Source organism: Coregonus clupeaformis, chromosome 5, assembly GCF_020615455.1.
Source record: "Coregonus clupeaformis isolate EN_2021a chromosome 5, ASM2061545v1, whole genome shotgun sequence".
Lineage (NCBI taxonomy): Eukaryota > Metazoa > Chordata > Actinopteri > Salmoniformes > Salmonidae > Coregonus > Coregonus clupeaformis.
In genome coordinates this window covers 4,067,449-4,087,875 of record NC_059196.1, presented here as the reverse complement: position 1 = coordinate 4,087,875, position 20,427 = coordinate 4,067,449, and the positions used below count along the sequence as shown (strand labels likewise).

Here is a 20,427-nt window from a genome sequence, read left to right as displayed (position 1 = left end):
AATGTCACACTATCCCTTTAATTTCCCATTATTACAAAGTTATTACCTACAATATACTGATTAGTTTGACTGACTAATCTAAACTCCAATATAAAAAACATTTCACACAATAAATGCATAAATGAAAAAACCAACAGAAACACAGTGGCAGCTGGTGAACTGTGAGATGAAATTAAGTACTTGGGAAAACACAGTAAAATCTTGAGCAAAAGGATCATATTTACATTTTACATTTTAGTTATTTAGCAGACGCTCTTATCCAGAGCGATTTACAGATGTATCAGATTGCTCAACATTGCATAATGGATTTGTAACACAAACAAAGGCATTCAACTGTACATCTATTTTCTATTCTATTTCTTAGACAATAACTAGGTTGTATTTGTACTAACTATATTATACACTGATATACAAACATTAAGAACACCTGCTCTTTTCATGACATAAACTGACCAGGTGAATCCAGATGAAAGCTATGACCCCTTATTGATGTCAAATCCACTTCAATCAGTGTAGATGAAGGGGAGGAGACAGGTTAAAGAAGGATAATTAAGCCTTGAGACAATTGAGCTATGGATTGTGTATGTGTGCCATTCAGAGGGTGAACGGGCAAGACAAAGGATTTAAGTGCCTTTGAACGGGGTATGGTAGTAGGTGCCAGGCACACCGGTTTGTGTCAAGAACTGCAACCCTGCTAAGTTTTTCACACAACAGTTTCCCGTGTGTATCAAAACTATTAGGAAGGTATTCCTCAGTGTATCTACAGACTAGATCATATCATGCTTTTCTAGCCACATGCACAACATATGAATCCACTAAGGGCCGGTTTTCCGGCCTCAGATTAAGCCTACACTAAAAATCACTTTCAATGGGAGATTCTCCATGGTGGACTAGGCTTCATCTGGGTCCAGGAAAATCCTGGCACACATAATGTCCTATATTATTGCATCACAAAAAACATATTGCATAGGATGTAATCTGTTAACCAGCTCCTCATTGCCCAGCCATAATACCATAATTATATAAAATAAACAATCATCTCAATCAGTGTAAACATAAGATGGTATCAACAACTATACGGTATAAAGTTGTCATGTCACTGTTTAGTTACATAGTAAAATAGTCTCAAATGTAACTTCCATCAATAAAATGAACCATGGAATAATTACTTAGGAGGATATGTCTGCAGTTCAACTGGCAGTGTTGTTCAGATATGAAAAGTGCCTTTTTGAGGATTCCTATGAAAGTGTTTCAGAGTACCCAATATGAAGGCATTTTCATTCACCAGGGAATAATCAGATGCCAAAGACACTCACTAGCACTCTTGGCTTTCGCTGCACGTGGAGGTGACCGCGGCCTTGGACAGGAACAGCTTTCCGCTGGGACAAACACACACTTCGTAGAGTCCCTGAGTGTTTCCAGACACCCCTCCTTGTCCCAGGGGGAGATTAGGCAGACGCACCGTCTCGGCATCCAGAATCACCTACACAGACAACACACAACAAAGGGCGGGGTCAGACGCACCACTGCTGAAACACACATACAGTTGAAGTCGGAAGTTTACATACACCTTAGCCAAATACATTTAAACTCAGTTTTTCACAATTCCCTAATAAAACTTCCCTGTCTTAGGTCAGTTAGGATCACCACTTTATTTTAAGAATGTGAAATGTCAGAATAATTGTAGAGAGAATGATTTATTTCAGCTTTTATTTCTTTCATCACATTGCCAGTGGGTCAGAAGTTTACATACACTCAATTAGTATTTGGTAGCATTGCCTTTAAATTGCAAGTACTCCCTTTTTCCTCCAAACATAATGAGGGTCATTATGGCCAAACAGTTATATTTTTGTTTCATCAGACCAGAGGACATTTCTCCAAAAAGTACGATCTTTGTCCCCATGTGCAGTTGCAAACCGTAGTCTGGCTTTTTTATGGTAGTTTTGTAGCAGTGGCTTCTTCCTTGCTGAGCGGCCTTTCAGGTTATGTCGATATAGGACTTGTTTTACTGTGGATATAGATACTTTTGTACCTGTTTCTTCCAGCATCTTCACAAGCTCCTTTGATGTTGTTCTGTGATTGATCTGCACTTTTTGCACCAAAGTACGTTCATCTCTAGGAGACAGAACACGTCTCCTTCCTGAGTTGTATGACGGCTGCGTGGTCCCATGGTGTTTATACTTGCGTACTATTGTTTGTACAGATGAACATGGTACCTTCGGGTGTTTGGAAATTGCTCCCAAGGATGAACCAGACTTGTGGAGGTCTGCAATTTTTTTTCTGAGGTCTTGGCTGATTTCTTTTGATTTTCCCATGATGTCAAGCAAAGAGGCACTGAGTTTGAAGGTAGGCCTTGAAATACATCCACAGGTACACCTCCAATTGACTCAAATGATGTCAATTAGCCTATCAGAAGCATCTAAAGCCATGACATAATTTTCTGGAATTTTCCAAGCTGTTTAAAGGCACAGTCAACTTAGTGTATGTAAACTTCTAACCCACTGGAATTGTGACACAGTGAATTATAAGTGAAATAATCTGTTTGTAAACAATTGTTGGAAATATTACTTGTGTCATGCACAAAGTAGATGTCCTAACCGACATGCCAAAACTATAGTTTGTTAACAAGAAATGTGTGGAGTGGTTGAAAAACAATTTTTAATGACTCCAACCTAAGTGTATGTAAACTTCTGACTTCAACTGTATACACTACTGGTCAAACGTTTTAGAACACCTACTCATTCAAGGGTTTTTCTTTATTTTTACTATTTTCTACATTGTAGAATAATAGTGAAGACATCAAAACTATGAAATAACACATTTGGAATCATGTAGTAACCCCAAAAGTGTTAAACAAATCAAAATATATTTGAGATTTGAGATTCTTCAAATAGCCACCCTTTGCCTTGATGACAGCTTTGCAAACTCTTGGCATTCTCTCAACCAGCTTCACCTGGAATGCTTTTCTAACAGTCTTGATGGAGTTCCCACATATGCTGAGCATTTGTTGGCTGCTTTTCCTTCACTCTGCGGTCCGACTCATCCCAAACCATCTCAATTGGGTTGAGGTCGGGGGATTGTGGAGGCCAGGTCATCTGATGCAGCACTCCATCACTCTCCTTCTTGGTAAAATAGCCCTTACACAGCCTGGAGGTGTGTTGGGTCATTGTCCTGTTGAAAAACAAATGATAGTCCCACTAAGCCCAAACCAGTTGGGATGGCGTATCACTGCAGAATGCTGTGGTAGCCATGCTGGTTAAGCGTGCCTTGAATTCTAAATAAATCGTAGACAGTGTCACCAGCAAAGCACCCCCATACCATAACACCTCCTCCTCCATGCTTTACGGTGGGAACTACACATGCAGAGATCACCCGTTCACCCACACCGCGTCTCACAAAGACACGGCGGTTGGAACCAAAAATCTCAAATTTGGACTCCAGACCAAAGGACAAATTTCAACGGTCTAATGTCCATTGCTCGTGTTTCTTGGCCCAAGCAGGTCTCTTCTTATTATTGGAGTCCTTTAGTAGTGGTTTCTTTGCAGCAATTCAACCATGAAGGCCTGATTCAAACATGTCCCCTCTGAACAGTTGATATTGAGATGTGTCTGTGACTTGAACCCTGTGAAGCATTTATTTGGGCTGCAATTTCTGAGGCTGGTAACTCTAATTAACTTATCCTTTGCAGCAGAGGTAATTCTGGGTCTTCCATTCCTGTGGCGGTCCTTGAAGTGTTCCGTATTGACTGACCTTCATGTCTTAAGGTAATGATGGACTGTCGTTTCTCTTTGCTTATTTGAGCTGTTCTTGCTATAATATGGACTTGGTCTTTTACCAAATAGGGCTATCTTCTGTATACCCCCCCCCTACCTTGTCACAACACAACTGATTGGCTCAAACACATTAAGAAGGAAATAAATTCCACAAATTAACAAGGCACACCTGTTAATTGAATTGCATTCCAGGTGGCTATAAAATACATTTTGATTTGTTTAACACTTTTTGGGTTACTACATGATTCCATAAGTGTTATTTCGTAGTTTTGATGCCTTCACTATTATTCTACAATGTAAAAAATAGTTAAAATAAAGAAAAACCCTTGAATGAGTAGGTGTGTCCAAACTTTTGACTGGTAGTGTACATGCTACTGATGAAACACATTCATATACATGCCACTGCTGAAACACATACAGTGGATTCGGAACGTATTCAGACCCCTTGACTTCTTCCACATTTTGTTACGATACAGCCATATTCTAAAATGGACTAAATAAATAAAAAACCTCATCGATCTACACACAATACCCCATAATGACAAAGCGAACACAGGTTTTTAGAAATGTTTGCAAATCTATAAAAATAAAAATAAAACATATTTACATATGTATTCAGACCCTTTGCTATGAGACCCGAAATTGAGCTCAGGTGCATCCTGTTTCCATTGATCATCCTTGAGATGTTTCTACAACTTGATTGGAGTCCACCTGTGGTCAATTAAATTGATTGGACATGATTTGGAAAGGCGCACACCTGTCCATATAAGGTCCCACAGTTGACAGTGCATGTCAGAGCAAAAACCAAGCCATGAGGTCGAAGGAATTGTCCGCAGAGCCCCGAGACAGAATTGTGTCGAGGCACAGATCTGGGGAAGGGTACCAAAACATTTCTGCAGCATTGAAGGTCCCCAAGAACACAGTGGCCTCCATCATTATTAAATGGAAGAAGTTTGGAACCACCAAGACTCTTCCTAGAGCTGGCCGCCCGGCCAAACTGAGCAATCGAGGGAGAAGGGCCTTGGTCAGGGAGCTGACCAAGAACCCAATGGTCACTCTGACAGAGCTCCAGAGTTCCTCTGTGGAGATGGGAGAACCTTCCAGAAGGACAACCATCTCTGCAGCACTCCACCAATCAGGCCTTTATGGTAGAGTGGCCAGACGGAAGCCACTCCTCAGTAAAAGGCAGATGACAGCCTGTGAACTCCTTGGCCTGAATTCTAAGCATCACTTCTGAAGGAAACCTGGCACCATCGCTACGGTGAAGCATGGTGATGGCAGTATCATGCTGTGGGGATGTTTTTCAGCGGCAGGGACTGGGAGACTAGTCAGGTTCGAGGGAAAGATGAACGGAACAAAGGACAGAGAGATCCTTGATGGAAACCTGCTCCAGAGTGCTCAGGACCTCAGACTGGGGCGAAGGTTCACCTTCAACAGGACAACGACCCTAAGCACACAGCCAAGACAACACAGGCTTCTGGACAAGTCTCTGAATGTCCTTGAGTGGCCCAGCCAGAGCCCGGATTTGAACCCGATCGAACATCTCTGGAGAGATCTGAAAATAGCTGTGCAGTGACGCTCCCAATCCAACCTGACAGAACTTGAGAGGATCTGCAGAGAAGAATGGGAGAAACTCCCCAAATACAGGTGTGCCAAGCTTGTAGCGTCATACCCAAGAAGACTCGAGGCTGTAATCGCTGCTAAAGGTGCTTCAATAAGGTACTGAGTAAAGAGTCTGAATACTTATGTAAATGTGATATATTTTTTTATTTTTTTTGCAAAAATGTATAAAAACCTGTTTTGGATTTGTCATTATGTGGTATTGTGTGTAGATTGATGAGGGAAAAAAACGATTTTATTCATTTTAGAATAAGGCTGTAACGTAACAAAATTTGGAAAAAGTCAAGGGGTCTTAATACTTTCCGAATGCACTGTACATTTACATGCCACTAGGGGACAGCATCGCTGCTATTTATAGATATCAAGGCCAGTGAGTAAATGTACATGTCTCTGTCACGTAGTGTAAAATATAAGTACAGTACTGTCAGTCAATAGCAAGTAAATCACACATTGCCTCACCAGTCCTTCACTGGAGTGCAATAGAACATCCATGTTAGATGCAGCCTCGATGTTCCCGGCCAGTGCTTTGACAAAGACTCCCTTTGGTGCATCCATGCTGAGAGAGCGGGTTGGAGACTCCAGCCTGAAACACACAGGAGAACATCAGTTTGATCAATTCCACATATGACTGTGATAAAACAATCAATAAACTGCTTGGAATTAAGAGTTAATATTTCATATTGGCCTCTTCCAAGATGTCAATGGTTATGGGATCCAACATCTACCTCAAGTCTTTGAAGGGCTCAGCTTTGAGCAGGGGCGTCTCTACAGAGTGTTCAAACAAGGCACCTTCTGGACCTAAATAAAAACAAACACAAGGTGCTCCTCATTAAGTTGATAGTCAATTACAATGAAACATCATCAGTGTTACTATAGAGATACATGTTACATATAGTGTTCTATTTAATTCTGCTATGTACTGTGAGTGGGTCTACAGGTCCTGGCAGTCAATTGTTTCCCTAGGTGCTTGTCAACTGGTGTTAGTGAGAGGATGACATGTGCACTGGCTCAGAGTCACCTCCAACCACCAGACTTGAAGGAGAGAGAGAATGTTTGCAGTGCTTTAATCACGGTGGATGACAGCTCCCTCGGCTAGCTAATTACATCTTTATTACCACCAGCCTTTGCCAATCGTATGTTACAATAGCATGCAAAGCTGCTCACCTGACATCACACTATAGAGTCTCACTAGGTCTGAGAGTTATATTGCGACAGTATACACATCTTTAGCTTCGTTCTGTTTGTGCATGGTTTTCTGGCCAAGGTTGTGTTCACTTTTGCTCAGTGTCTTGCTAAAGTGAAATGACCGTCACCGTCCAGCGGTACGTCAGGCTCCAGATGTCCGAGACATAATGAAGCTATCAACGGACACTCTCTTCAGCTAATTACCCCACACAGCACGAGGGCACTGACCTCCCATCAATACTAAAATTGGACACAACAAAGATATTTAGGGAAGATAGAGAACTTGAGCATACAGTCTATAATTAATTGGATGGACTCTGATATGTTCGACTTCAGTTCTTAGTTACTGTAGCTTCAATTTACGTTATATTATAAATATACTTTAATTATAAATGAACTTAAATTCAAAAGCAGTGTTTCTGTCATCTTTCCTGTCATTTTTAGATGAATGAGCTTTTGACTTTTAATACCTTTTCAAGGACAACTTTGCTGAAAAAGTCATAAACTGCTCCAGTCCAGTAACTACCATGTCAAATGAAAATTAATTACTTTGATATGTAAGAAAACACTGAGTGATTCAGTACATTGCTCTCATTCCTTTAAATTACAAGAAAATGAATGAAAACCCTGTTTGTATGTCCTATCTGTAATGCTGTATACACATGTATGGGCTAAGTGGTGTGACACTGACACTGCAGACATGATTGTACCTGTGACACGGAGCTTGTCTGTCCCAACAACCACCTCTTTGTCATCTGCAGAAAACAGCGTCTTGGTGTTGGAGCTGATGACAAAGTTCTGTGCATTTCCCTGGGCCACATCTGGACCTGAAATGACACCAGGGAGAATTATTAGAGACCAGAAGCAGTCAAAGCTGTGGGACTGGGAGACATAGGCTTAGCATAATTGAGATATCATATGCTGTATCACTAAAACATGTAAATGATGCACGCAGCTTTAACATTTGGATGAATTCTTCCACTTTGTCACCTCTCTCTCATAGGAAATAAAGCCAGGGTGCCAGTAGGCCTACTGTCCAACTGTCTCCGGGAAGAAATAGGCCAGTGAGATATTTAATACACTTCAATACCATCTTCTATAAAAGAACAGAACAAGATGTTCTTTCCAAACGACTTACAGTACGTCTGAGGGGGAATAGACCAAATAACTGGTCTTTAAAAGCCTTAAACTTCCTTCACAGAGGGTCACATAGATGGGTCAATGCCTTTTATGGCATAATGACCAAGAATACATAACAGCCTCGTGAAACACTGTAATTAGTTAAGTCGTTTGTTACCCCTCTAATTACGGCACACTCCTCTACGAACCCCGCTGGCAAGCCATAAAAGGTGCACAAATAATAGTCTCTGTAGGCCTGAGGCCCTTGGTGTAACAGATAGGCCATTCTGGTACTGGTGATAGAAAGCTGGGCATGGGGTTTTAATGGCAATCTGATGGAATATGAAAGGGGAGATGCGTTTTTGTCATTGCTAATGTTGTATTACATACAGTACAGCTGCAGGACAAGTCCATGAATGACATTGCTGAAGTCTCCATATATCAGTTGAATAGTGCAATTTATGAACATTGCCAGCATGCTGTATATGTGTAGGTGTGTGTTTTCTGTCCTCTTACCTACGGAGAGACTTCCTGTGACATCATTATTTTCATTGCGGGCATTGAGGGTGACGTTTTCTGACGAGTTCACTAGGAGAGAGGAGTCCTGGAAAAAAATTACTCTTGGGTCATCAATGAGCATCCTGTGCACGTCATTATCAGATATCACTGGACAGGACTGTAATTGAACATGGGGCACAACACAAAATGATGCATTGCCAATGAATGCTACAAAATGTATCGTTATGCTCACAGGTTCAAGTACCTGGTCCTCACTCGTACCTTCCAGAAAACACTATTATTTACAATAGGCTAAAGAGATTTAGCTTATTTGGGCGAGTCGTGAAAAGCAGGTTGAGTATAATGAACGCTGAATCTAATTAGAAACTGTCGACTTCAGTGATGAAAGTGTCGGTCCATAAATGGTGAATACATTGCCTTTTTAATGAAGCTCAAAGACAGAGTGGGGGAAAACACAGCACAATGAGGAAAAACCATAAACATGTAGACAACTGCTGCAAAGTGTTACCGTCTGCTGCTCGATTGCACACCATCGACTGTTTTCCACCACAAATATCCAGGAGGTTAATGAGGAACTCGCTGCACTGTGCATCCACAGGGACTGCCAAAGCTTACTGAGTAAGAAACATTTCCCAACTACGCAAGAGAGTGATGTCAAAATACAGCGCATCTAATGACTATACCTCAGGAAAGCTTTTTTGATGTAATTGCCCAGCATTTTTAACAGAAAGCGCTCCTAGATTCAACAAACAATCAACTTTGGTCTCTATGGTTTCCTGACAGTGAGTCAAAGCTTGGGAAACCAGACCACTTTATTCAACACAACCCTATTGGACTGGGTGTGAGTGTTTGAGGAGGAGGAGCAGGAGGAGGAGGAGGAAGAAGAGGAGAAGGAAGAGGAGGAGTGTAGTAGCCTGTTTGCTTACCTCTCTGGAGTGGATCTCTTGGGCGTAGAGAGGAAAGAGGAACTCTGACTCGCCATCCTCAAGCCTCACTCCGTCCGATGTTACTTTTAGGTGTCCCATCCCTTCCTGCAATGACAAGCAGAAAGAATTAACTCAGCAATGCATCAGAGAAAAGGCATTGCACAGGGTATCCTACAAGAAATTCACTCACTAACCATGACCATACTGTGTCCCCAAGGATTCTTGTGACACCATGTGGTTTCTAATTCTGGATGGTGAGTGAATCTATTTTAGGTGATGGTCTCTGCTGGGTATAGTGTTGGGAGTTAACCACACTGCAGTGAATATATGATTCATAGCACCCCAGGCAATAGTGACTTTGATAATGATCCAGTGTGAAACAAAAGCAGATTCTCTGATTTCAATTCCATCTAATAACTACTTCTCTCAGGCTATATTCCAAAAGGATGGAGGAATCATGAAATGTGTATAAAACTAAGCTTACTGTGCTAGAGGGCAAATGTTGGATTTGATTCATCCCACCAGGCAGCCATTGGATGCCAAGGATAAGAGACGTGGCTATGCTGTCTGCATTGTGACCAGATTTCCTGGTCTCTTCCTTTATGTAAATTATTTCACAGCTATTCTTTTAAAATAGTATTTATTTATTGTAAGACACATATTGATGTAATCAGTTAATGGTGCCACCTGTCAAGGATTTTAGAGGGCGGAATAATGATGATTTAAATGGTTTCTCTGTCCAGTCTACACTTGTAAGATATCCAGACACAATGTGTTTTCTAACTACCTCCGGAGTGTGGCAGGATGATCTGATCACAATCAGATCACAATGTGCCTTTTGATTGTCTACACCTGTCTAAAAATGTGGGCACAATCAGAATGTGGACAAGATCAGGACAAAGGACGCAAGTTAGAAGCAGGTATAAACTGGGCTTCTAGAACAGTCACCAACCTTTTCTGAGTCAAGATCACTTTCACAGTCAAAAAGCAAGCCGAGATCTACCACTTTTAAACATGACTTAAAAAATGTAAACCAATGCAAAATTAATCAAATCAGTTTAAGTTCTTCTCAGACCAAAAACTCGAGCTTTGATAACAAAATAGATCAGTTGTTGAATCACTGAGCATAAATTGAAATAATTTGATTTTTTATTTTACTGGACTGATGGTACCTGCATTGGCTGGTCAGTCTCAGCGGAGGGTTGGAGAGAGCAGCAGAGGGTCCGCCTCTCACGGTCCCTGCTCTCTTCTTTCCTCCTATGAGGCTGACCAGAGAGAGGGGACACCTCCCATTGATGGCGAAACTCGAGTCGCACCGCATTATTTCTGCCTCATGCACAAATTCATGTGTTCCTATGACCAGAGAATGTGAAATATTCCTCGATAATAAAATAGACAGGAGGAGCTGCTAATAATAAAAACGCAGGCCTATCGATACACTTGGCTACTAAGAGCCAATTTATGTTTGATCCGAAATTAGGTCGGAGGCGCCAAATGGATGGTGTAACGCAATTGCTGAGCCTCCGAAGTCATGCAGGGGCCAAATTGACCTCTGTACCGCATCGCTGTGCGCCTCCGACATGTGGATGGCATGTGGAGGGCTCAGTAAAATATATTTATAACTAAACCAAGATAGACCACAGCCTGTCGTTTCAAACGGGAACAAATGAGTCATAGTGGGCAGAACAAGCAAGGACGTGGGCAGAGCCAAGCACGAGCTAGCGAGATCCTATTGGCGCGTTCTAGCATACATGCGCATATTTCCGTTAGGGAACGCCTACTCTGTGAAGTGCGCGTGTGCAATAACTCAATTTGCCTTTGCACTCCTTCTAAAGAACGCAATTTTTTTTTAAACGTTGGCAAAGGGTAAAGTCTACGAAACGTAGTCCACTTTGTTCGTAACATATTCTAGTTTAGGGAACAGAAAACTGTATTGAGATCAAATGTTTCATCGATGAGAAAATGTGTAACGGTAAATGCTGCAGACGTCGATTGAGCATCCAGCGCCTTTTAGTCATTGCAGCTGCAGCGCAATAGGAAGTAGGAGAAACGCGTTTGATGTTTAGTAAAAGTGTTGAATAAAAACAGTTGACAGTGATGAATAACTTAAACATGAACTCACTTATAAAAACAGCAGCTCTTTGCTGTATTCTTTGACAGTTTCTATAATAATAATAATAATAATCTCTCGGGTAATGGTTTTAAAAATTATGAAATCTCAAGTGACTAATATCAAACTTTACTGTGGGGTCGTGGAACCTATAGGCACGATGATTCAAGCTATTTGATTGGCTATCCTGGTCAGTGGTCAGGCCGTTAGGCCGGGGTTTGTCACTACAGATAAATTAAAATGTTAAAAATGGAAACACTTTGCCTACCCAGCGTGCAGGGCTTCTAAATCAAATGCACCTTCCATCAAAAGCGCAAAGTCGAAAGAAAAAAAATAATAAAGGAGCGCAAGCCTTTATCGTTGGCTTTTCTGCAGAAATGTTTAGTGATTGGCTAGGAATGCCTAGTGGACCGGTTGGTGACCACTGTACTAGAGCATCTTCATAAATCAACATTTGCATCTATAGGGATATTTCTCTGTCTCATTAACAAACATATATAATTTTTCATTGATGCAGGACAGATTATATGGCGTTTTGTCCATACAACCACCCAAACATCTACTGTAAAGGTCAGGTAACGTGTTATTAATGAACTAGAGCTAAGTGGTGATTGGAGAGCCATGTCAGTGACCCAACATACTGTGTTAAACCACATGACCCGGAGGATCCATATGGTGAGGGCAAAGTTCACGGTGAGGATGATGATGAGCAGCAGGACAAACAGGTAGAGGCAGCGCTTCCTCCAACCGTAGATCCCGATCTTATAGATGGAGTCAGGGACAGGGGCAGGGACACTGCTGTCCTGGGTGGTTGTGACATACTGCTCCCTCACCATCTGCTGGGAAAAACACAGGGACATGGAAAGAGGCAGTTTAGATCAATGGACACGTCTGACATTGACTATACATCACCCTGAAGTGGCAGTTCTTTATAATCATCATCATCATGCTTCATCGTATGGAAATTGGCTCATAGCAATAGCAACCATGTACAGTACACTGCCTGTTCTCATGACTCTAAAGACCTCCGTCACTAATGATCAGCTGGATATCTGTCCATAACACTGATGGAAAACTTGATTATATTTCCAACATCTACTCAAAGATGGCTAACAGCAAGAGAGAGAAAACTCCTCCTCATTCCACTGGCTTTAGTTTTAAGTCCAGACCATATACTGTAGAACTGAACAGAGCGTGATTCTTGGGTTCTATCGGAATGCATGCTCATATAAATCAACAGTACCAGAGATCTAAATGGCAAAGGCTTTGCTGCTTCTTCATATTTATGTCATATAAGAGCAAAATGATCTCAATTATTGACCAGTTAGAGCGAACAGGGGGTCTTTTTGAAAGCATTCTACTCTTCTGTAAAGGGTGGATCGATCATATGACACAGAGACAACATGAAAACCCCAGTAATATTGAGTGAATATTGAATATACAGACACCATGATTAAATGTGACTGATAAAGGTGATACAAATGAATTAATCTGTTCAATTAATTTAATCTCTGTCAGCACCAGTGGAGAACGGTGAGGGGAGGACAGCTCATAGTAATGGCTGGAATGGAGTAGATGGAATGGAATGAAACATTCCATTCCATCTACTCCATTCCAGCCATTACTATGAGCCGTCCTCCCCTCACCAGCCTCCACTGGTTGACACCAATACTGCAAAATGCACACGTTTAATAAAATACCCATTCCACACAACATAGTTTCTGTATCATCCAAGTTTCCCCAATATCTGCTGTTTACTGCATACTGACATCTCAACTTGTTGACAAAAACTAAACAAATGGTAAACTGACTGTCTGGTTGATTTGTTTCATGCCCGTCTGGAATGGAGACATAGCAGCTTGGGTGATTTACATATGGACATACGCTCCGCCTCATTGCAGGAGTAAACATGGTCTCCATCATGTTAAGGAGCAACTTTTCATTGTGGTCTATAATTCTATCCTGACATAAACAGATGCTAAGATAGTACAGCACCTCAGTGTAATTTGGCTGGCTCCCAACCAATAATGATAAGGTTAGGCCTACCTGGAGAGGCTGGGGAAGTTAACTGGCAATGTGTGGCACTGTTATAGCTTGGTTTTTATTATCACTCCTCATTTTTGTTAGTTGGTTCACAAAGTTTTAACATTTTCTGTGGAAAATAAACTTCCAAATTTGTGACCTCCAATTCCACAGAACTTGCCAAAAACCTTTCAGATAAATGCATGATTAATGAATATCACTATGTTGCTCCCTTAGCTGTATATCTTAGTGACTATATCAAAGGTAAATGGATGAATAGTATACATGCTCCCTGCTTGGGTCCGTCCCCTAGGAAGAGATGTTTCAGAGAAGACGATACAAACAGCTTGTTTCCTGCTGTTAACATAAAAATGCAAACTTGCAAAGGCAGCAAGCGTGTTAGCATAAAGGATCCAGAGTATCTCTTCCCACCAGGATCCACCTCTCCTCAGGACCTGTCACACTGTATCCACAGCCCAGCAGTGATAAATAGGCCTTATTTCACTACAACACAAACGATGTAGCTAAAAAACCTAACCCAAGGCAATGTGGAGGTAATCTTTGTTGTGTGGAATGCTTATTTTTCATATCAATGCTCATTTGTATTATTAATTGGACTGAGTCATCAGAATAAATCATAATGACAAATTGAATTGCAACAATTCCCAAAATTGGTTTCCTCTTGACCCATCTTATAGCGAATACAAACTACATCTGACTGAAAAGAACCATGCACACAGGGCTTATACCCTTAGAGTATAAATTAGAGAAGCCCATGCAGTGTGTTGGCAGTATGAATTTAAGAAAGAGCATACATGTTTTAAAACAATTACACTGTAATAATACTTTGTGGAGTGCCTAAATGAATAATAAAGGTTGAATAACTCTGAAATGTTAATTGAGTTGTTAATGAATCTTCTTTCCCTAATTAATTTAAAGAGAAGCATTAGGAGGAGATCTACTGCTAAAACAACCGAGTGGGAGCAGCCTGGTGGCAGAATTTCTTAATGTTTTCAGGCTCCAGTTTCAGCGTGCCAGCCCAGCCACAGACCAATCCTACCATAGCAACCCAAATAAACATTCCTTAAACAACCTCGCCACTGGACTGCCATGGAAAGAATCCTCCTCATCTAATGTGCTTTAGGAAACAAAATGCTAGTCATGTGACTTTCACAGAACACAAGCCTAGTAGTTGAACACAATTCATTATGAGACCTGATCACATGAAAGGGTTTTAAAACTCATTTCAAAAGCCCAATAGTCCCATAAGATTTCACTGTCCTCCTGTTATGAAGAGTAATGAGTTCACCTCATAGACTTTTACCGTTGCTTTTTATCTTGGGGCCCTTGTCCATTAACCTCAAACCAGTGATGCTACTTTTACTGCCCTGTTCTGTCTTCACTCATGTGAAGCTAAAGGGCTGTAGCAGTACTATGTATACTGCTGCCTGCCTGTCTAAATCACTAGGGTCTGACTCTAATTGAGATTCCAGGCTTCTCTTAGCACCTCACTTTGACCTGCTCAGGTGCCAGCAGAACTTCTAAAGCCTCATAGTGAGTTAGCTGGAGGATATTCACTTATAAAGACTGCTGGGGGGGAAAACAAAACTCAGAGGAGCTCAGATTTGAGCTGTGGGAAAGAAGGCGATCGAAAGCCAAGCCCTCTCCGTTCTTTGCTAAGTGTTTTGTCTCTGTCTAAGCTGCTATGTCCATATCTCCCATCTGCTGTAATGCTTCCACTTCTAAAAATAGGGCATAGCATTGGGTTCTAAATTTAAAATGAGCCACAGGACATAACATGAGCAAAACTAATCAACAGAATAATATGATACAGTAACAAGGGAAATTAACTTAAATTATAACTGAAGTACATTGACATAACTTTTTTCTGTCTTCCAATATTCTTGACCATGTATGGTAAAATTATTACCAGCACATAAAACAATAGTTCTGGCACAATAAATCCACTTACATTTAAATTCAAGATTGTCTTTCTATAAAAAACACAAATCTAAAATAAAAACAAAGTGAACCCAAACAAGCAAAACAATAAGGACACCAATGTCACCACCAGACACTCACACAAGACAGGTCAAAGTCTAGACTGTGAAGACTTGAGAGTTGAAACACTAGAGTATTCAAAAGCTGCAGATATTCAGAGCACTGACTAGTACAGTAACAATGACAAGCAGAGCATGTTGCCTACCTTTGTGTGCTGAGACAGCTAGCTTCCTCTCCTCTCCTGTAGCAAACAGAGCTCTTCTGAAGCAGCAGCAGCAGCAAAAGGGGTAGCAGTGGTGGAGCCCTTGCCTCAGATGTCTGTCAGGCGTTCAACAGCTGCGTGCCATAAATCTAGCCATGGAACTGCCCCAACTAATCACCACGAGACGGCGCTCCCACTTCCTGCATATCAAATGTACCTCTCTCTACCTTGGGCTTCCCTTATTTTTTTTGATTACCCTCCCAAATCATGTCGCTCTGAGCAGCTACTGCTCATTGATACAGCAGGGTGTCTGGGACTCTGAGAAATACTTTCAAAAGTGTCGAGGTGGGAAATCACAGTTGTCTGGAATCTGATTAGTGCCCTTAGCTTCCATGAATACCAGTGTGAGTCACCGGCAAAGCATGAGCTTGAGTCTAATTTAAGAAGCTTCAGTTATAGCTTTCACTTGGGAGTTTGGCGGTGGTCTTCTTGACAGCTTCAGTATGACAGGTAGACCTGCTTGATCTTGTGGAGGGCTGTCAGTAACAGAAGAGACAGGTAGGCTGCAACTACAGCATGTATTAAATACTTAGGCTGAAACATTTTATTATATTCTACTACCATTTACATTATTTCCACAGGAGGTTGGTGGCACCTTAATTAGGGAGGACAGGCTTGTGGTAATGGATGGAGCAGAATAAGTGGAATGGTATCAAATACATCAAACACACGGTTTACATGTGTTTGATGACATTCCATTGGCTCTATTCCAACCATTATTATGAGCTATCCTCCACTCAGCAGCCTCCACTGTATATGTTCATATTATTATATTTCATTTCTTATTGTTGCATTGTCGAGAAGGAACCTGCAAGTAAGTATTTATTTGGATGATATATACCATGCGTATCCCATACATAAGACTAATACAACTTGTATTAATAGATAGGGGTGTTATTGTAGCAGAAGTTGAAATGGAAGCAGTGTGGGGAGTTTGTTATGCATAGAGCTTTGTATCATTTCACTCAACCTTGATTCATACTACTGTAATATCTGAAGGCATGACAAACTGCTACCAGCAGTGATTTTTTTAATGGGGGGGGAGAAGGATTACTTTTATACTTTTCCAGGTATTCCTTAGAGGTAGGGTTTCAAGTGTCTCCGGAAGGTGGTCAGTGACTCCGCTGTCCTGGCGTCGTGGGGGAGCTTGTTCCACCATTGGGGTGCCAGAGCAGCGAATAGCTTTGACTGGGCTGAGCGGGAACTGTGCTTCCATAGAGGTAGGGGGGCTAGCAGGCCAGCAGTGGATGAACGTAGTGCCCTCATTTGGGTTTGGGTGATCAGTAGAGGTAGGGGGGCTAGCAGGCCAGCGGTGGATGAACGTAGTGCCCTCATTTGGGTTTGGGTGATCAGAGCCTACACCCAAACGAGGGTTCATTTATTTCATGCCATTTGTCAAATAACTCACACCCTTCAGTTGCCTGTAGCAGCTCTAAACATACATTGCTGACTGCATTGGTCCCTCCTTATCTGAGATCCTTGGGACATCCCTACCCCCCCCATTGAAGTTTCAAGTTTAAAAAGGTTACGGTAGGTGTTATGGATAGGTCCCAAGGATCCCAGAAATGCATTGGAAACAATCCACCTTATTTGGAATGCAGGAACAAGACCATGGCATGAACCTGGAGGTCCTACTGAATTTAATGGGTGACAAAATTAACAAATACAGCCCAAGTGAAAGCACAAATGTAGGGTTGGGCAAGTCCCATTAGAAAAGGGAAGCATTGATACTGATTGAACACAACACTCTAAATGAGGTGTAAACATCCTCGGCAGGGTGCCTCCAAGGGGACGACTCAGCCCGCTCGTCTTCTGTACCAAAGCACAATTTTGACAGCGTAATACCGCCACAACACTTCACACCACTTAGTTTTATGTTACACGCCACAGCACTGTCCTCTCCCACCGGGATTACATTTACAAACTGATTTGATGTGAGTGCATGACTGAAAAAACACCCAATTGTTAATGGCAGGGTTTGTTATTGGCAGGTCTGAGGTCCTGGATTTTATTTGGCAATGATGGTCATAGTGAAGTTGAAGTGAGTTGAAGTGTTTTTATGCAGAGGAAATATTGTATGTGATATAGTAACCCCAATTCGTTCAAAGTCAAGTTTAGTACCTTCTGGATATTGCTAGATCAATTGCTGTGTACATCACAATATATCAATTAGAGTTGTCATTCTGAAACTAGATTCACAGACTTCCAGCCAAATGCAATCAAGAGTCAACTCATTCAAGCTGAATGAATGAATCACTGCCCTATATCTGGAGCTATAAAGGCTCTTCAAAATGATGAGTACACAGACATCAGGGAGAATAAGAGAATATTACAAGGAATACAAAAAAATTAAATGCAAATTTCTCTTTTCAGAATTTTATTCACATCTGAAACCAGGAACCACAACCTGAAAAAGACAAGATGATTTTAGATGGAATACATAGCAGTAGTCCTCCAACCTGCCTGTTAACATGTTACGCATTACATGTTTTACACAACACATTCAATCAGGTATTGCAGTGAGGAATCTTGAGTTCTTTGCAATAAAATGTAGGCTAGTTCCATTAGGACTACTAGCATAACACATACCGGTTTATGCTTTCTCTTCCTTCTCTGCCTTTGCTGCCTTAGCTGCCTTCTCAGGCTTCTCTGGCTTGTCTGGAACCACAACGCCACCCTCCTCCTCGGGACCCTTGGTGTTACGTGTGTAGATCACCTGCGATCTGTGTTTTGACACCAACTTGATCATACCTAGAGGGGCGGCAAAATGGAATGTGCCATTTAGTTTGTACAGATATTGAAATACTATGGTCCCACATTACCAACTGACCCACTCACTGCCCTGACACAAGTTAAGACAATATCCACAACGCTTGATGCTGAAAGAGCAGACATCGAGTTGCAGTGCCAGTCTTAGTAGTCACTGATCAGAGCCAATGTTCAGCAAAACGACAGTATTTTCCCCCCATGAAGGAAGACTACTGCCGACAGGGGTTAAAAGTGACATTTTGAAGGAACAGGACTGATGAGCATTACAAAACATGTTAATTTTGTAGTAAGAGTTTTAATTGCAAAATATTTTGTGTTTCATTTGGAAGGCAAGTGAGAGGAGTGCTAAACATGGGTATATGTAGGTGGGGCTTAACAGCTTTGTAAAAGTATCTGTACCAGTTGGCTCTGCGGCAGACCCACAAGAGTCAGTGCCTTGTTGAGTCAAACTGGGGTTCACTGTAGCAAAGCTCAAAATTGAACCAGATCATCGTCCTCAGACTACTGACACAGAGTGTAGCCTGCCAAAACACAACACTAGTGTAGATAGACATGACAGTAGTGTACCAGCAGCCCATGCAAAAGGGTGTATGCCTATTCTGACAAACATGTACCATCCACACTGATATTAGGGCTCAAAAATAAAGCCAAATGTTGAAATTTGAGTACAGTGACTGCCATACAGACTAGTCTTACATAAAGTCAGATCTGGTTACCCGACAACTTCCCAACTTCATCAAATTCACTAAGAGTAAACACTATGGTTGAGAATCAAGAGTAAGGGGTCAGGGATTACCTTTGCTGAGCAGTTCCTGGAGGGCAGCCCTGGCCAGAGACCCTCTGATCTTTAGCCTCTCAGACACAACTGCTGGTGTGATGAGCTTGTAGTTGGGCACTTCCTTGTTCAACTTTTCATAGGTGGCCTTGTCGAAGAGGACCAGGTTGTTTAGCTTATCCCTCACCTTTCCCTTGGACCACTTCTGCTCAGGGGAAATGGAGGTTGTTGATGTTATTCACACTCCTGACAGTGCAACCATTTTATGACACCAAAGGAATAAACCCCCAAGCAGAGATCAATGGATACCAGGACATACCTTCTTCTTGGCTTTGCCTCCGGATTTGTTGGCTGGATCCTTGTCCTTTTTGGACTTCCCGGAATCCTTCCCCTTCCCCTTGGCGTCTTTAGGAGGCTGGAATAAGAGATCACAGCAAAATTATCCAACTGATGTGGAATGAACCATCATACATTTACCAAAACTAGCAAACGTTAGGTGGTAATTTGTAAGTGCACTATAACTTGCAGAAGATAACTAGTTGGTTTGAACCAAATAGGATGAGAGCCTGTGAATATTTTAGTAATGTGTGTAAATGTAGTTATGCCTAAATGAACTAACTAGGGCCTAGTCACATGCTAAAAACTAGCTAGCTAGTCAACAACCGACTCCAGTTAAACCAACAGTGGTCTGCAGAGAACTGGCCGGCAGTTTGCCTAATCTGATCAGTTGATACATTTGTGTGGGAAAGGTCAGACTATGAGATATCTACACATTGGGGCATGATAGACAACTGATTGTCTGAAACATGATCCGATGGTTGGCTGATCACGCAGTAGACCATCAGCCGCATGTCAGCTAACGTAGCCAAGCAAGCTAACATTAACTAGCAAGCATGGCCCACTTTAATCGTAAAGTGAACTATTCCATCCATAATCACGATCAGGACGCTACGGACGACTCATATTTTCCAACTACCCATCCCGATCTATCCAGCCTCTGTACTTTTCCAAGTCAAATATTTTATTCGCCCTCGAATTTTATGAAAAATCATGCTAAAACCCTTACCATGATGTCCCACCGTCAAGATGTCGGAGTGAAAGGAAGTTCAACCCGTGCACGAGCCCCTAAGAGAACCCGTACATGCGGATGTTGAAGTATAATCCTGGGAAATGTAGTTATTTTGGCTATACGTTTTTCTATATCTTGGTTATAGCATGAATAATAAACAGATCTGCAAAATAAATATAGATGTCATCTTAAACTAAAAATAATACGAATGAACACGCAGGTAAAGTTACCTCTGTTCAAGATTATTTTGGATTTTGTTTGAAATATTTCCTGTCAC

General features: G+C 41.6%; 2 protein-coding genes across 3 annotated transcripts; both read right to left on the bottom strand.

The window, feature by feature from the left end:
* Nucleotides 1-675: 675 nt before the first annotated feature.
* LOC121558677 (gamma-sarcoglycan) lies at nt 676-15,792 on the bottom strand. Of its 2 annotated transcripts, none has more exons than XM_041872079.2 (8): nt 15,481-15,792; nt 11,894-12,091; nt 9,143-9,247; nt 8,214-8,301; nt 7,289-7,405; nt 6,119-6,191; nt 5,853-5,976; nt 676-1,483 (listed from the first exon to the last, which is right to left on the bottom strand). In XM_041872079.2, exons 2-8 carry the CDS (start codon nt 12,086-12,088, stop codon nt 1,316-1,318), a joined length of 870 nt encoding a protein of 289 aa, XP_041728013.1. In that variant the 5' UTR covers nt 12,089-12,091; nt 15,481-15,792; the 3' UTR covers nt 676-1,315. The 2 variants fall into 2 exon arrangements, with proteins under 2 accessions (XP_041728013.1, XP_041728024.1); XM_041872090.2 differs by having other exon boundaries at nt 11,894-12,088; nt 15,481-15,791.
* A 2,105-nt stretch (nt 15,793-17,897) lies between these two features.
* Nucleotides 17,898-20,254, bottom strand: LOC121558666 (40S ribosomal protein S25). The gene is made up of 5 exons (XM_041872075.1): nt 20,148-20,254; nt 19,401-19,496; nt 19,103-19,286; nt 18,127-18,288; nt 17,898-17,944 (listed from the first exon to the last, which is right to left on the bottom strand). Exons 1-4 carry the CDS (start codon nt 20,148-20,150, stop codon nt 18,131-18,133), a joined length of 441 nt encoding a protein of 146 aa, XP_041728009.1. The 5' UTR covers nt 20,151-20,254; the 3' UTR covers nt 17,898-17,944; nt 18,127-18,130.
* Between the last annotated feature and the right edge of the window lie 173 nt (nt 20,255-20,427).

Coding starts and splice junctions, on each gene's coding strand:
- LOC121558677 (XM_041872079.2), bottom strand. CDS start 12,088: ATGGTGAGGGAGCAGTATGTCACAACCACCCAGGACAGCAGTGTCCCT. Junction 7,406..8,213: donor CACAGGAAGTCTCTCCGTAG/GTAAGAGGACAG, acceptor GTGTCATTTCAG/GTCCAGATGTGGCCCAGGGA. Junction 5,977..6,118: donor GAGCCCTTCAAAGACTTGAG/GTAGATGTTGGA, acceptor TGTGTGTTTCAG/GCTGGAGTCTCCAACCCGCT.
- LOC121558666 (XM_041872075.1), bottom strand. Junction 19,287..19,400: donor GAGGCAAAGCCAAGAAGAAG/GTATGTCCTGGT, acceptor TCCCCTGAGCAG/AAGTGGTCCAAGGGAAAGGT. Junction 18,289..19,102: donor CCAGGAACTGCTCAGCAAAG/GTAATCCCTGAC, acceptor CCGCCCCTCTAG/GTATGATCAAGTTGGTGTCA.